This window comes from Dichomitus squalens, assembly GCF_000275845.1.
Source record: "Dichomitus squalens LYAD-421 SS1 unplaced genomic scaffold DICSQscaffold_12, whole genome shotgun sequence".
NCBI lineage: Eukaryota > Fungi > Basidiomycota > Agaricomycetes > Polyporales > Polyporaceae > Dichomitus > Dichomitus squalens.
In genome coordinates this window covers 406026-422004 of record NW_006766894.1, presented here as the reverse complement: position 1 = coordinate 422004, position 15979 = coordinate 406026, and the positions used below count along the sequence as shown (strand labels likewise).

General features: G+C 57.0%; 5 protein-coding genes across 5 annotated transcripts; all 5 read right to left on the bottom strand.

The window, feature by feature from the left end:
• Positions 1 to 142: 142 nt before the first annotated feature.
• On the bottom strand, positions 143 to 575 carry DICSQDRAFT_31039 (uncharacterized protein; the record flags this gene model as incomplete). The annotated part of the gene is made up of 3 exons (XM_007365426.1): positions 143 to 200; positions 254 to 360; positions 555 to 575. Coding segments are annotated over 3 exons (186 nt in total), but the record flags the coding sequence as incomplete, so codon positions are not given.
• A 5505-nt stretch (positions 576 to 6080) lies between these two features.
• DICSQDRAFT_20945 (cytosine-purine permease) lies at positions 6081 to 8062 on the bottom strand (the record flags this gene model as incomplete). Its single annotated transcript, XM_007365425.1, has 10 exons — positions 6081 to 6370; positions 6433 to 6494; positions 6571 to 6848; positions 6906 to 7184; positions 7295 to 7463; positions 7522 to 7581; positions 7638 to 7661; positions 7715 to 7798; positions 7861 to 7950; positions 8013 to 8062. Coding segments are annotated over 10 exons (1386 nt in total), but the record flags the coding sequence as incomplete, so codon positions are not given.
• An 823-nt stretch (positions 8063 to 8885) lies between these two features.
• DICSQDRAFT_85879 (uncharacterized protein) lies at positions 8886 to 9866 on the bottom strand. The gene is made up of 6 exons (XM_007365424.1): positions 9807 to 9866; positions 9617 to 9726; positions 9364 to 9531; positions 9161 to 9295; positions 9067 to 9103; positions 8886 to 9012 (listed from the first exon to the last, which is right to left on the bottom strand). The coding sequence occupies exons 1-6, from the start codon at positions 9852 to 9854 to the stop codon at positions 8941 to 8943; spliced, it is 570 nt and encodes a 189-aa protein (XP_007365486.1). The 5' UTR covers positions 9855 to 9866; the 3' UTR covers positions 8886 to 8940.
• Positions 9867 to 10097: 231 nt separating this feature from the next.
• DICSQDRAFT_136300 (uncharacterized protein) lies at positions 10098 to 13059 on the bottom strand. Its single transcript, XM_007365423.1, has 3 exons — positions 12866 to 13059; positions 12641 to 12811; positions 10098 to 12590 (listed from the first exon to the last, which is right to left on the bottom strand). The coding sequence occupies exon 3, from the start codon at positions 11796 to 11798 to the stop codon at positions 10380 to 10382; it is 1419 nt and encodes a 472-aa protein (XP_007365485.1). The 5' UTR covers positions 11799 to 12590; positions 12641 to 12811; positions 12866 to 13059; the 3' UTR covers positions 10098 to 10379.
• Positions 13060 to 14113: 1054 nt separating this feature from the next.
• DICSQDRAFT_59766 (cytochrome P450) lies at positions 14114 to 15261 on the bottom strand (the record flags this gene model as incomplete). The annotated part of the gene is made up of 6 exons (XM_007365422.1): positions 14114 to 14259; positions 14329 to 14390; positions 14447 to 14680; positions 14754 to 14981; positions 15038 to 15104; positions 15171 to 15261. Coding segments are annotated over 6 exons (828 nt in total), but the record flags the coding sequence as incomplete, so codon positions are not given.
• Between the last annotated feature and the right edge of the window lie 718 nt (positions 15262 to 15979).

Sequence of the window (15979 nt, the reverse complement as noted above, 5' to 3'; positions counted from 1 at the left end):
ACGGTAGGCCGGCAAGAAGGGTAGATGTTGAGGCTACAATAGAGGGACCAACTCTGCTTGGTCCAGCGACAGCCACCGCACATTGTTTCAACGCCGGAAGCCCTGGGAGGGCTGTAGAGACGGACGTCGAAGGGGCAGCTTGAAGCTGCGCGAGAACGCGTTCGATCTCGATGATACGGTTGTGGAGGGTTTGAACATCGCTGCAAGGACATTGAAGACCGAGACATGGAGAAAAAGAGGGAACCAGACATACACTTTCTCGGCAGCGGCTTGGGAGTATACGCACCGCTGAACGGTGTCGCGCTTGAGACATGAACTGCACGGAGTTCGACGATCGCACTTGAGCTTCAGTCGCTTGCACTAGAGGCACCGGTCAGTAACTAAGCTTAACATGGTTGAATTCTCAGAGTCGAGGAAGCGGAGGCTGGCTATGCTCGTTTACCGTGTCCCTATGTGCCGACGACCTACGCTCCCTGAGAATGCCGCGACCGCTTCCGTGCGATTGTAGCAAACCAAGATAGAACGGGATGCAAAACGCTCACCTCAGCGCAAACCACAGTGATACGAGAGCGGATATGCCTGCAAGAACGTTATAGATCACCGCGGGTGGAAGGACCGAGTACGCACGGTCCGTTGGAGAACTTCTGTCCAGAGGACGAAGACTGGGACGCTGCAGCGCCGCCTGCAGATTGCTCCATCCCATGTGCGTTTGAGTTGTGTATGGCTGAAGAAGACGCGACGCCGGAAGGCGTATACTGCATCGCGCCCGCTGGCGTGAGGGGGACATCGCTATCGAGCCCCGGTGTGCTCTCCATCGCTCGTCCGATGTTGTTTATGAAACGCCCAGCGAAGGATAGTGTGTTGTGTAACTCGGCAAGAAAGTCGCGGAGAAGAAGGGCGGACAGCAGGCGAAGGGGTAAGCGAGAGGATGGAAGAGGAGAAGAAGAGGGACTGAGAGGAAGGACGAAGGCGGCGCGGGAATTCGCTCCCGTCCCGCCCAGCCATCTCGTAGCCGATCACTTCGCGGACCCCCTGGCACCCCCTCCGGTCAATCCCCCCGCGGCCTCGCCGGTATTCTCACCCATGACATGATCCCGCTATTGCGCCCCTGCGTCCCTCGCCCCCATAATGAACCCCATTCCCGCACAACAACCTCAATTGCAAGGCTCCATGTCGATAGCACCATGTACGAACCAACTTTGAGCGCGCAATCTCCACACCGTGCACAACCTCGATGCCCGCACGACTCATTTCGGCTTCCGGCAGCCTGTATATTGTACGTACGAAATGCCGTCATGAATAAAGATTTATGGACGTCTCACAGGACAGGACGCCGCTAGTAGCCGTTCGGGACGCCCGCATGAAGACTAAGCTCGGGTCTTCACCACTTCAGGCAAGTACAAATCACCCCTAGCATTCTTACTTACCAAACCGTCTTTGACAAGCCCCCCGGATCGGCATGCCACCCTCGATCGTTCACGAGTATTTCGCTGTGCGCCGTCCGCCTGCTGCCTCCGCTAGTCGCGACGCAGAGACAACGGTTGTCCGTCCTTGCCTGTGCATCCCTCGCGTCCACCTGACGGTGACCATGTTATCGGCTTGGCCTAGTCACTGAGACTATGCGGCTCTGAGAGAAGGGAGCAACTCGGCGCGACTATTCTGATTATGGTGAGTTCCCGTCGGGTGAGTCAGACTGGAAATGAACACCCTGCCCCGGGCTCGCAGCATTGCGACGTGGAACGACCGAGCTGCAAGTGTGAGTACCTGCTGAAGCTGTTCGCTGCCATTCTCATTGAGTTTCGTGGACCATTGCTAGAATTGCGGGAACATAAGACTGAACCAACGCAAATCGTACCGAGCTCTGCAACCACCCAAGTCTTCAGCCACATAGGGGTAGTGTTTCACCTGCGCTCACTATGCTAACCTTTACAGGAGTACAGCCACAATTTGGTCGACACGCTATCTCGGCTTCATTCCAGTGGCGCGCCGATCGAGCCTCGCACAACGCTGCAAGGCATTGACGATCTTGCTAACAGTACTCACATTTGACTAGATTGACCACGTGCTGCGCGACATACGACGCCGCGGAACCTACCTTTGACACTTGATCCGTCCAGCTGACGATTGAGACAGAAGAGGTCCAAGTAGATTACTTATTGAAATCGCTCAATTCCTTCACTAGAGCATATTCAGTAAAGTCGCGTATGTTTGACGTCTTCATGCCAGCACTCAGAGCACATCAACACAAGACAATGCTGACACGTATGACCTCTCGTGCCTACTCATACTTTGGCAGCATTCCTGAGGATAGCGCGGCCTGCGGAGAAGCCGACAATGAGATCAGCTGTCACAACGTGGGCTCCATCACGTCTCTTATCGCTTGAATCTTGTACTTCCTTACGGAATACCACGGACACCGGGGCCCCCAACCGGACTGAATGCAACAGCAACCCTAGCTCATCGATTCTTGGTTGCTTTGTGTCTGACGGGCTTCTGTCGACAAAATTGGACCGCTGGGCCTTGTGGCGTCCGCCAAGGCCACGGGGCTACCCAACTACAGCAGAAGGCCATCGCATGCACGTTCGCCAACGCAACCTGGGTCATGCACCCACGCGCGTCGAGCGTCGCAGCCGGATTTCTTCTCTCACACTCTTCATATCGCATCAGTGGACGCTAACGGACTCTAGAGCGGTCCGAATTCTCACTTCGCGCAGTGACGTGCAATAGGGATGTTGGATCAGGTACGCACTCCCACTCCCCTCCGACCCCTGCAAAGCCCACTTGGTCGACACACGTACACCGCAACGCCTAAAATATCCTTGAAGAAAAGTACCGCATGCTTGCCGCGCGGTCCCTTGACGCGATAGCTCCACGATGGACAGCGCACGGGAACAACTTACGGACTCTGGAACGTCATCCTGGCCAGCTCGATGATCCCGTCGCCCAGCTCAGGACGACCGCGACCCCGCAAGGTACACTGCACCCGATATGATAGACTCGGTTTCCCATCTCAACCCCTTCGTCAATTGACAGCGAACACCAGGACCCCGAATCGCCCTCCCGCGTACCTCCCTTCTCACTGCCCCAACGCTCTGTCCTTACCGCCTTCTCGCCGCAGAGAACCGGCCGCCCGTTAGGCATCTAGGAAGAGGAAGACCACACTAGACGCTCCAGGGCCGCCGGCATTTCCTTGCGGGACCCTCCTTCCGTTACAGGCTCTCTGCGACTTCCGAGACCTGCGACTTTCGGAGGGGCTGCCGTCACCGCGTTCTCACACCAGTTCTAGTGGGATTGACAGTCTCGCCGTCAGCTTGGACGCTGTTCGGTGTCTTGCTGGCGCCGCGACATACGTGTCTCTTCCCTGACTTGGCTCTTCTGCGGCGACGACCTCCCAGACTTCCCTTGTTTGGCTTCTTACACTGCTCGGGAGTTGATAAGGACACTTTCCCTTCCCCGACATGTTAGGCCTTGCACTCCTCTGAGGGCCCAGCGTCGCTCTACTTCGCAGCGTCTGTGCGGCAAAGCACGGCACCTACGAGGGCATAGCGGGGCTGCGTATTATTTTCGCACATAGGCATGTGGTTCGAGGCGCAATACGACCCCTCTTGGGAAAATGCACCCACATGCGACCACACCGAATGGCACCAATTGTCCTCGAGCCTGGAACGAGCCCCTACCGCAACCCTTCTAGCCATCCTGAAACACGAACTTTGCTACATGGATGTGTCTAGGTGTCGATGCAGGAAAAACACCGGGGTTTGATTTCTCAGGTCCTCGATCGCCCCCTGTACGTACACATACCAAGGATAAGATCAGCTGGGCGCAGCACCTGCCATGAAGTCACATAGGTGAGAAGGCCGCTCGAAGCTCGAAGTTGTGTAGCATCACAGCCTCACTACATATCACAGAATATCAAACGCAGAATGCCCCTATATCTTGCAACGTCGTGCCACGCGGCATTCTAACAAGTCCCGCGCGATGCAGACCTCAAGCTTTCCAGCGTCTCATCTCGGCATTCATACATGCCACGTTACCGACCTTCGCAGCAGCAGCGCGCTGGACGCATATGGCGCGGAGGCGACTTCGGTATCGGCACGAGGGGCATCGACGCGTCTCATCGTCCCGATCTGCCTGTTGCCGCGGGGCTTCCTCGAACTCTACCTCGCTCCAGCCAATCCGAACTGGAGCTTCTCCCGTCATATGTCCACGCATGCGCCCTACCCCGCAGTGCTCTTGCGTGCGTCGGGCGGCGAGCGAAGCGGGCTGGGCCGTATAGCAGGGTCCGGGGCAGAATACATACATGCTCGCGAACTTACGACTCCCTGTGGTCATCTTAGCCACCGGCCATCATACTTTCCATGACACGACAATCTAACGATTCCGTGAGGAGGCGATAGCAGGTACTTCCCCGGGATGCCGGGGCATTTTGGCGACTACCGCAGCTTCATGATCCCGGATAGCTTGGAGCATGGGCCGAGAGGACGCTGAATCTGTCCCGACTTCCCACCGCGCCCACGCACCCGTCGCGATGAGTGCCGTGAATGATTAATGCCGTGGGCTTGCGGCGCAGTGCTGCGATAATTAGTGGCTGTCGAATGAAGTGGGCCCCATTCGGAGTGCAAAAGACGGTGCGTATGTTTTGTTTCCGAGGTACCGAGGAAAGGTTGTGAATATACACGCAGTGTTTCAGCGAGATGAGTCAAAGTGGGACCATACCGTACCTCAGAACTCCGAAATACCCGCGCAGCCCTCTCTATTGAGCCGGGAATTCTCATGTACGGTGCATCCTCGATGGCCCATTACCCAGAGGGCGCGGCTGCGACGCTGAGCTTCGGCAGTCTCGTTTGGCCCGAGCCCTATCTGATGTATATCGGGCCCCGCAAGAATCCGAAGAGGTAGCCGGGACAGTCTCGTGAGGACAGGTATCGTTGCGATGCGCGTGTGCAGCCAGCAAGTGTTCTGCCGATCCGAGACAGGTTCGTCGTAGGTTGTTTGACATGTCATCGGTATTGGAAGGCACAGAACAATGCTACGCCCATTGACTCACCAATCTCGAAAAGGCAAGCATCCGAACAACCGGGTACATTCCACCGCGAGTTCGGTGCGGGGTCCCGTGCAAACTTCCAACGCCCGGGCATCCCTGACGTCCCCAAGACGCCGCTCATGTGAACGCAGCTGCAGGGTCCGTATGTTAAGGAAAGCTTCGCTCTGTCAAGAATGCTGACTAGCTCCAGCCAGAATACGCCCGGCTATGACCAGACCCTGAGGGTGGTTCTGCTCGCATCACCTGTGGCGAGGTAAGTCAATGATGTATGGGCGCATAACCTGAGTCACCTCACCCACAGTCGCCTACAGGACGTTCAGCGAAGGGTATCCCCACTGCGCGACGATCGCGAGCACCAGAGGTCCTACTCTTCCCTCGGCACGCCCGTCACTGGCATGACAGACTGCGTGGGCAGTACGGGTGTCCCTCACTTAGGGGAAAACCGTCGACGTTGGCCGCCGTGGAGAAGTCAACAGTGTTGAGCCCCTAGTCCCAGTTGCGCTGATGGTGCGGCAGCCTTGTGACAGCATGACTTTTGATAGTGTTTTGATGTTACGGCATGTCAAGCAGTGGATGGGTCCTATCATTATTGCCTGCGCCTAACAAATCATAATTGACCATACGAACGACGGCGTAGCGCGTATGTGACATCGTCGGTGCCACGGGAATTGTCAGGGGGCTAGTGCTTCACGGGGAGGCGCAGTTTCGGCAATCCTGGCGCTGTAGACAATTGCAAGTTGTCTAAGAGGCCGAGTGCTGTGCTGTGCTGCCGAGGTTGGTGGGCGATGCGGACACACGACGCAGTGCGAGGCTACATATCATCGATACGCCTCCTGTGTCAGCGCTGCGGGAGTCCTTTGCGGAACACAAGTCCGTCCCTGGCAGATGTATAATATACAAGAAGTTGAGCAATCATAATCATACCGTATCACCGGGTGGTGCATCGCAAGAGGATCTAGCCTTCGCGTTCTTGTCGCCGCAAGCCTTCCAGCGAGCCCATACGTTTCTTCAGCGAGCTCCAATTGAGCTCCGCGTACCTAGCGCCAGCATACACAGGTACGCTGGTCACAAAGCCGAGTAACATCCCAAGGTCGCCGGTCCCTTGCCGCGCTACCGGGCCCGTCCACCACTGTTGCTGCATACACAGCACGATGAACGCTATAGACACCGCAAAGGCGCACAGCGCGGGGTACGGCGTAGGCAGGTTCGGGTGGCGCGGGTTGTCCCAGGCGCTAGGGACGTTGTACGCTGCGAACGTACGTCGGATTAGGAAGTGTTCCGTGAGGACGACGGCGCAGAAGGGCGCGATCCAATACCCAATAAGCGCTACGAGATCGCAGGAGCATTTCGTTAGCAGGTAGCAAGCGACGACGAATTGGGGAACGGACCCAGGATTGTCTCGAATGTCTCGTAGAAACGTCCAGCGCCGACTATGGCGACCGGGATCAAGCTGATTCAACGCAACGCAACGAAGTGGCTCAGCACTTTGCAAGAAATCTTCATTTCGGGACAGGTACGAGACTCACATTGCCGTAGAGATCACTGCGACCACGAAACGTGGCAGCCTCGCAAATGCACGATGTATGGTCATGAAACTCGTGCACGCCGTGTACATCGACGGCGCACAGGCGCTGGGCGCGGTCAGGCTGAGCCAAACGAGCAGGAACTTGCCGAACTTTCCTGTCGGTGCAAGGACCGCTGCAATCAGGCCGCCCACGTCGTTACCATCGCCTAGTCCCGAGCTCCATGCGGGTACGGATTGCGAGGCTGCTGCGAATGCCGCTCCGAGCATGTGCGCGGGCAGCTAAGGAGGATACCAACTGTCAGCGCTAGAGATACTACACGAATATTAGAAACGAACGCTGGAAATGATGAAGCCCAGGTAAGCGTAGAAAAATAGCCGCCATGTCGAGGCTTTCCTGTCATGATACACCCCGTAGTCCGGGGTCAGTGTCGACCAGCTCACGACCGTGGCGGCTAGGGATGCACCAAACGTCATTAGAGTCGCTGCGGAAGCAGGTGTGACACTTGTCAATGGAGCTTCCCGCAGTTGCATACCCCCAGCAGCGAGCATCACGACAAAGGCGACGATGTTGGGAATCCAGATGAGCAGCGCATACCTATTGCTCGCCGTGAGTGACTACGCGAGCTCATGACGAATGCTATGGTACTGACCAGTGCAGCACTTTGCAGCCGCAAAACGTGATCTGGCCATAATGCCTTTCAGACTTCGCTGAATGTGTGACCAACTGACAAGCGTACTATGAGGGATATGAGGGCGATGACTATGATGCCCAGAGTTGCGTCCAGGTGATCTGACACCTCCGCAAGGGTCTGACCGCCGATGATGGTGTTCACGATCAGGTAACCCTGCATCGACAGCACGTTGAGTATACTTGGGATGATAGCGCCGTAGTAACTGCAGATTGAAGGGATGTTAAGCTTGCGTGTGCTACCAAGCAGGAAGCGTCACGTACCCCCACGAGAACCGAGCCTGCACCATCGACCGTGTGCCAAGCTTGGGGCCGAATGTCGCACTAGTGTTCTTGTTCAGCAAATACGGCGCGCTCAATGTAGAGCAAACACCACTGACAACATCGCCGGGAATGGGCAAGTACTGATGCTCGATCAGCTAGTGAGGTATATAGAAAAAGAGAACATCAAGCTCACAGAACGTCGACGACGACAATTACGAAGAACGAATCAAGGATGCCCAGATTAAAAAATGCTGGGCCGACTGTTCCCGCACTTAATCTATCGGATCCGGAACCCGACGTTTGAGCGGCCTCCAGTGAGCATATATCTTAACCACGTACGTCAAGATATTTGCGTTCGCCGAGAACCAGACGAAGAAAAACTGATATAGCTTTCGGTCCGTCCTCTGGTCTTCCGGAATCGGCGTGATGCTGCGTAGCACTCAGCTCATTCCAACCCTACGACCATTTCAAACGTACTTCAAGCAACTCACCCATTAACCTCCAGTCCCCAACGAGCCAGCTGCACTGTCAGGCGATGCAACAGCCTCCCGACCTTCGTCTTCGCTTCTTGAACCACACTTTCCTCCTCTACGACGAGGACGTTGTCCGGAAGGTTCTCCTTCGACTCGCGCGAGCGAGCCGAGGCGTTGCTGGAAGGTGGGTACTTCTCCTTCTCCGACGTCGGCTCGATATCGTCAAAAATCAGCATGCTGCCTGAGTTCGTCTGGCGGACTGTGAAGATGAGGGTCAGACGTGACAGTAGCCTAGTGAAGTTTCCTGCGCAGTCAGAAACGACGAGGAGCGACACCAAGCACGACGGGAGACGACAAGAGGCGCGGAGAGGGACAAGCACTCGGACAGTCGTCTCTGGCTCCCGCGGTCTGCCAAAGCCAAGTGAGAATGAGAGGAGCCGGTGCGGGGATGGGAAAGCTTGGGCCGGTACTACTTAGGGCAGCGAGAGAGCGGCCGATAAGGAGGGGCACATGCAAGCTAGAGTAGACAGATAACGTGGAGTGTGTAAGTGACTGGGAGGGTTCGCGCATATAGGGAGGCCAAGCTTGCTTAGTAGGGCAAGGAAGCTTTTGCGCGGTGAGCGGAAATAGCATCGTCCTAGGCAAAGCCACACTGGAAGGGGGCTACCGTCTGGGACCTCGAAGAGCGTGGCATGGTCTAGCCGGACAAGGGCACGCTGTGGGTTCTAATCCTTCCGAGTGGGAAAACGGAAAGTCAAGAACACGTGGATTGCGAAGAGAGTTAGCACCGAGTGAGAACGAGTGGATAAAGAGCGGAAAGTGCAGGGACGCGAAGGACTTGACGTCGCTGTATCGGACAGCAGAGCGTTTCTAAAACTCGAAACAGACAGAGCACGATCAGAAAGCCCTCGGATAGAACATTATATAATACAATACGGAGGTTACCCTACTCCCTCTGGATCAGCGCCAAGAGTCCAAGACCTCCTAGCAGCGCGTATTTCAGCTGCGGAAAGTCGTTCTGTAGACAATTTGTTCAGTTACGGAAGCCTTAGAGTAACTCTCGAGCACTGACCATAGCGATAGTGACGTAGCCGACGTATGGCAAGAACCTAATGAATGACAACAGTATTAGGTTCTACTCCAACATGGAGTGTAGATAAACCCACCCTCTGACTTTCCCAACGATGTGTTTTCGCTCAAGCCACTCCAGGCCCTGGTACAGCTCGATGTCGTCTATATGGTTGTTGTCGCCCTTCGTCAACAACAGTTGCTGCTGTGCCAGAGGAGCCGCCGCAACGACCCTGTTGCACGCCAACGACGCACATATAAGCACACATATAGTCCGTCTCGACAGGCATAACGCACGCACCCCCTCCTGTCCGAAACGATATCGTGCGTCTCCAAGACTCGATGCACGATGGGGATGTCCGCTCCAGGAACCTTGTACACCGTGATGTCGCCCGTCTGGTACCGCTGGTTCGACGGGTTGGTCAAGAAGAGGAGGTCCCCGCGGTAGAACGCGGGCTCCATCGAGCCACTAGAAGCAGCGCCCCGCGTCGCGTCTCGCGTCAGGTATTCTCGCGCATACCCCACCCCCGGACTGAGCGAGAAGAGAGACGCACCTGAGCACAACAACAATCGGGGACTCAGTGTTCGTAATCAGCCCCAGGGCCTTCCAGATCATAAGGCCGGAGGAGAGGACCGACACGAAGTTGAGGACCTGCAAGAGCACCTAGAAACAAGACACGGTGCGTCGCCTTAGCCCTCAATTCCGCGAGTTCGCAGGCCATTTGGACCACTGAGAATACGAACATGGCGGAACCCAAGCCTCCGAAGCGTCTTGAGCTCGTCGGCGAACATGGTGGGGAGGAGGAAAGGAATGTCTGGGGCGACACACGTGGCGCGGGCTGTCCTCAACACCCGCGGACACGTTCGCAGGCGCCCTCGCCCTCCCGATCGCGCGTCTCGCGCCCGCGTCGTGGCGTTGCCCCATGCGCGCCTACGCCTCCCATCATCACTCACGACGCAGCGCTCAGCAATCGGACAGGGCACATCACTGCGGCTTGTTTGCAAGCCTTCAGACAAGGGAAGACAGCGGATATGAAACAGTGTATGCATTAGAGTTCACTTCTTTTCGGTCTCAGCCTAATCCTACACACGTCTCAGATCCTACAGACTAACACGGCGGTCGACATTGACTGACTCCAAGGGAAATGCATAATGTTACGCCATAAAACCCAAATTTCGGGGGAAAAGGCTGACTACTTGCACGATACCAGGAAGCCGAAGGAGAAGGAACACGAAAGAAAGGAAGAAGGTATCCTATACCTGGCGATAGAACGTGTGTGGTGCGCATATACACGGCTCGACTGTCCGCCGTCCGCATCAGTCCCTCATACCGAGCAGCGACCCAGGCGTAACGACTTCCATCGACCTCTGCTGCTGAGCAGCAGGGAACGCGCGGTCTTTCGCCATCGGCACTTCCTCCCTCGGGGTCATGGGCATCATCGCGCTCCTGGGGAGCGACGAGACTGACGAGCCCCCACCGGACGTCGAACTGATCGAGGACGAACGCGGCTTCACGCTCATCTGCAAGAGCAGTGACGCGGCGGTCTCGTCCTCGGGCGTCCAAGTGGGGGACACCGTGGGCGAGGCCGAGACAGACTTCCGGTGCTGCTGCCGAGCGGTCGTCGAGCTCCCACTTGCCTGCTGCTGCGGAGGGAACGGATGCGCGGGGGCAGGGAGGGCGAGCGAAGGCATGTTCGCGAGGGTGATTGCAGGCAGGAAGCGACCCGAGGGTGGGGGCGAGGGCAGCTGGGCGTTCGCAGGCGACCGCGCAGGCACGGCGTTGGACGACTTCGAGATGAGGGTGCTCGGGTCGTACGGGTGAGACAGCCACGAGGAGATCGGAGGAAGGCGTGGCGAGGCATTTGACTCAGCAGCCGCCGCGTTGGGAACAGCGAAAGGCATCGGCGAAGGCTGCTCTTCCTCGGCGGCGCCAAGCCCGTGTTCGTCGTCGCCGGTGTACGAATCTTCCTCCTCGTGCCTCTGGTAAGAGCGCCTGGTGAGATGTGGGGACACGTCTACCATCGCCTCATCCTCGTCAGCGCGCTTACGTTTCGGGGATGGGGGCAAGGATGTGTCCTCGCGATTATCGCCTCGAGTGCGACACTGCGAGCACATCCTCGCTTCGAGCGCCTGTACGCGGGCAACGAGGTCTTGCATGTACTCGACCGTCTTCACAAGTACGTCCAGCTTGAACTCTTTCTCCTCAGTCTTACCCTTGGCCTTCTTCCCGTTTTCCTCCGCAGGGACTTCGACAACCGCTTCAGGCCTCTGAGAAGCGAGGACTCGGCCACGCTCGTTGACGAACGTGCTCAGGGTAGCGAGCGTCTCGTTGATCTTGGTGCGACGGGCTTTCTCGATCCGCGAGTGGTTTAGCTTCCGGAGCGACTCGCGGGCAGAGCGAGACATGGTTCCTGGCTTGCGACCGCGACGTTTGGGGGCGGGTGCGGCGTCTCGGCCTGGGTCGTAGTCGTCTTCTTCGTCGGACCCCGAGTCCAAGTTAGGCGACGCTGGGTCAGCGTAGCCGCGGCCAGTCGCGGGCTGCTTGGGCAAAATAGGTGGACGTGCAGGCGCACGGCGTTGTTGAAAAGGGGCAACGCTGGAGGTCGGAGAAGCAGCAGCAGCTTGCGACTGTCCCTCTCCACCGACGAGCGACCCCGTGCGCTGACGCTTCGCGCGGCGCGGGGGGTTGCAACTTGCGGCGTATACTAACGGGGTTTCCTTCGGTGCAGACGACATGGTCTTGCGATGTCGCTCCCAGGGACACAGAGCTGGGAGGGAGCGGGACGAGAAGAAGCGGGGCACACGAGCAAACGGGCGCGGCACCCTAGTCGCAATATATAAGTCTAATCATCGGCCGCTTGGACGGGGACCCTCTCGGGGCTCGGAAGGAGGCCATCGCGCGCATCCGCCGAGATCTGCCCCTGCGAACGACAACGGTCTCGACAAATGGTCGTGTGCGGTCGTGTGCCTCAGAAACGTGCGCGTCGCACGACCATCCCTGCGCCTCCTGATTGGCCGCCCCCGCATGCACGTGTAGCAGCCTGCCGCAATCGGAAGGTAGCGTCGCTCGCAACCTGTCCTACTCCGCCACCACCATCGCCCCTCTGGCCTATCTCGTCTGCAAGGATGACTGCACGAAATCATGCATCATCTTCGCACCATCGATGTGTTAGCATGCTGGATGTCGACTGATCCGACGGTGACTTCCTCCCGAGCAGTTGCCAGCTCGCGCCGTGCCCGACTTCCCGCCATGCACAGCGGCCTCCCAAGCAAGTGTCGTGTGCCCTCTCGCGAAATCCGCGCGGTATTCAGGACATGCTCAAATGTCAGCGCTAAGCCACGGCCCCGCGCCACATGCCTCAAGCTTCGTGCAGTGTCGAAGGCCGCCTCTAACGCCCTACAACAAACGTGGGGCGAAGCCCGCCTCCACAGATAGCGGCTGAGAGCAGGCGGGCGCAAAATAGGCCTAGTAGTGCCGAGCTTAGAAGGTCTGCTGAGTGTGCTTGACAATGACGCCTGGGCGCGCAGGTACGTTCCCTCTCCATTCGTATCTACGACGTTGAACTTAAACGCCTCAGAACCATTCCCGAAGCTGTCCTGGCTTACGAATCGGGCTTTGTCTGAGGCGCAAGCGAGGTCCCATGGTCTGGCCTACCAGGGAAATAGGTAGATAAGAGCGACGAACGTGTACGAGGAATGCAGAAGACGAGGGAGCTAGTCATGGGAGACGGAGGCTCGCGGCACTTTAGGTGAGTCATTGAACAGGCTGAGCGATAACTCGGCGCTCAGAATTATCGTCCAAGGCAATGCCGCTGACCGCGACGAAGTCCTCCGTTGCCGACAAGCTTTCCTCCACACAACCCTCGGCCATCGACCTTGTGGTCGATACCGCTTCAACTGTAAGTCTTGAGCCATGGGGTCTAGGCCCTAGGGTGCATGCACCCTGGGATCTGAGGAACTCTCAGCTTGTCTTCTGCTCGTCTAAATAGAATCTGTCTTCCCTTTCACCGGGTTCCCCTTCGCTGCTGTGAATGTTAATTACAAGGCCCAGAGCTCTCCAGGGATGACAACTATCAAATGTCATCATACGCCATACGGGCGTCCACGTCCACAAGGGCTTCTCTCGCTCCAGATGAATGCCGGACCCTCCTTTGTCAGGTCACCTACCCTGAGCGTCCGCGTTCATTACAAGCATCCGCAGCATAGGGCTAGACAGGTGACGGCCACTGCCCCTGACCCTCCTGCGTCGCGACAGGATGATAGCCTGCCCTTCGATTTCTGATTCCTCTCTACGCCGTCTCATACAACGGAAATAGAGCACGCCCTGCGACCCGTCGTGCCCAACTTAATTTCTGACGCCAATGCCAGTCTTGTCCCTCCGGACGGCGTCGTCTGTGTTCTACTTCCTCTTTCCTCCGGCTCCTTTCGCTAATAAGCATCACCCTCGTCGGACGACCTCTTAACGCCTTTCTTAGGCGTGTACATAGCTCAAGGCCATCGAGCCCGTCTCCTACTGTATTTGCGAGACTGCTCAAGAATGCCCCGTCCCCCCCTGATGAGCGGCTGGCGGTGGTAGATGTGAGTGTGAAGTGATAGCACCAATCCCAGCCATGAACCGTGGCACATCGTTGCTGGGCCCGCAGCAACTAGCAGTACGTCTGTCTTCGGCTGAACTGGTGAGGCAAACATTGATTCCTGTTCGAGGTGGTGGATTATTCCGGCCCTCACGCTGCATGCTCTCCTCAATGTAACAGAACCCCGCTCGCTCGCACTCGGCGAGGTTCACGCTCTCGTCTTCTGCTGAGCCTGAGTTGCCGAACAGTCCCAGGATGATCGACTGCAGCAGAGGAGGTCTCGCAGTTTTGTACTGTCGATGTCGACACTGGAGTGCGGCCCGTGGCAGACACGCCATCTCATTCCACTCGAACGAGTTCTGACACCCGCTGTGCCTTTTAAGTACTGTTCCCCTCGCCCATCGCGCAGGACTTTCCCTCACGCAAGGAAAAACGTGGTTGCAGGGTTAAGCTGTACTCCTAGAGTCCTACCCGGACCTACACGGCTCTGACTTTAAGGAGCATTTCCGGCTTCTCGCTCTGGAGGCCCATGGTTGGGAAGGATACGGCGGCGGAATTCCACACGATCTCCTTGTCCGTCAATTCAAACTCGAATGCGGCAAGGAGGGCGGACAGGACAACCTCTGGTGGCACAGAAAGCGCGGGGGCGTCAGTTGGTCACGATCGGCTTTCGGGGGAGGCACTACACGTACTCATCTCTAGCTGCGAGAACTTGAAGCCGATGCACGATCTTGAGCCCCCAGAGAAAGACATGCTACCGGACGCGACGTCGGCCGGTGTACATCCGGTCAGGAAGGGGTGAAGGCTCACATGTTCGAATACACCGCGGGAAGACGGGCTTCGTCCAGAGCCGCAGGCAAAGGGCTCAGCCAGCGCTCCGGCCTCCACTCATGCGCATCCTCGCTCCATAGCTCCTTGTTGTAGTTGCTACCCTGAAGATCGAGGATGATAGCTGTGCCTTTGGGTACCGGCACCGCATCCAACATGCGGCCGTTCTTGTCACGTACAGGTTTGAACAGTGGAAGCATCACGTCCTTCGCCGCGCTAGTGACCATGACATTTGTCAGTATGTCGGAACCAAGGTGACGAGAGCCAACACCCCGAGTCAACAACGTACTGGCAAACGAGGCGGCCGACAGGAGCGTATAGGTGCAGAGTCTCGCGGCACACTGCATCCAGGTACGGAAGCTTGACTAGATCGTCGTAGTCGATCGTAGACTCTCCGTTTCGGGCGTCGAGAATCTCCGAGCGAAGCTTAGTCTGCGTATCCGGATTCTGCGCGAGGAGTTCGAGGGTGCGCGAAAGGGCATTAGACGTAGTGTCCATGCCCGCGAGCATGAGGACCCTGGTGTAATTGCGTTGGAACCGTAAGGAAGACATTGGTACATGATAGGCACTCACGACATCTGGGCTATAACCTCTTCGTCAGTGAGCTTCTCCGTATCCATTGCAGTCATATTGGCCTTAACTGGATAGGGATAATTTCTCAGGTTGGGAGATCTACAAGGGGCCTAACGACGGTCCGGGCACTCACGCAGAATGCTCATGATGTCCTTTCCTTCTCCTACCTGATGAGCTAGGGCCTCGTCGCCTTTCCTCAATGCATCCTTCTTCCCGTCGATGATTTATTGCGATCGGCGCATCATTGTATCTGAGATGTTCGTCATACGCCTGGCATTGGGTTGTTCGAGCTTGATACAGGTATATATTGTCCACTCTGCGATAGACGTCGACGCCGTGGACCATCGGAACTGCATATCGGGTGAGTATATGCGTCGAAACATTGTCTTAATTTTTCTCTTAAACTAACGGAGATTTTTCTGGTGTCCGTGGGGTATCGCGGCTGTCGCGCCGCGGGCTAGAGGACGTCTGCGGGCCTTGAACACTATATACAAACCGGTGGGCACATATATGCATCACAAACATTCATATAGCTCACCGCGTTCGACCTCTTTCTTCTTCCCCCCCTGCCCTTGGTCCATCACGGACACTGCGCTGTGCAAAAAATGGCTGCCCTTGCGGCGAAGGCATGCCTGTCTGGATCGCCTGTGGGGTAGCCGCCTGGTGAGCGCTAGTCCCCGCCGTGCCGCCTTCGTTGGTGCTGATATTTCCCAAAAGTGCTTGCCTCACATATAGAGGGTATTCCGACCAGCTGCTTCTGATGCGTGGGTCGCTAATATATGCAGGGCAGACGTCCATGTTGATGAGATCCAGGCGGTGGCGAGCGGTGGGCGGCTGAGTGCGCGCAACGCGATGCGCGGTGGCGTGCTGGCCCGCGAGCGCGTTCTTTGGCGCTGTTTGTACCCGATATAGCCCATAATACCCATAACCTTCTATATTATT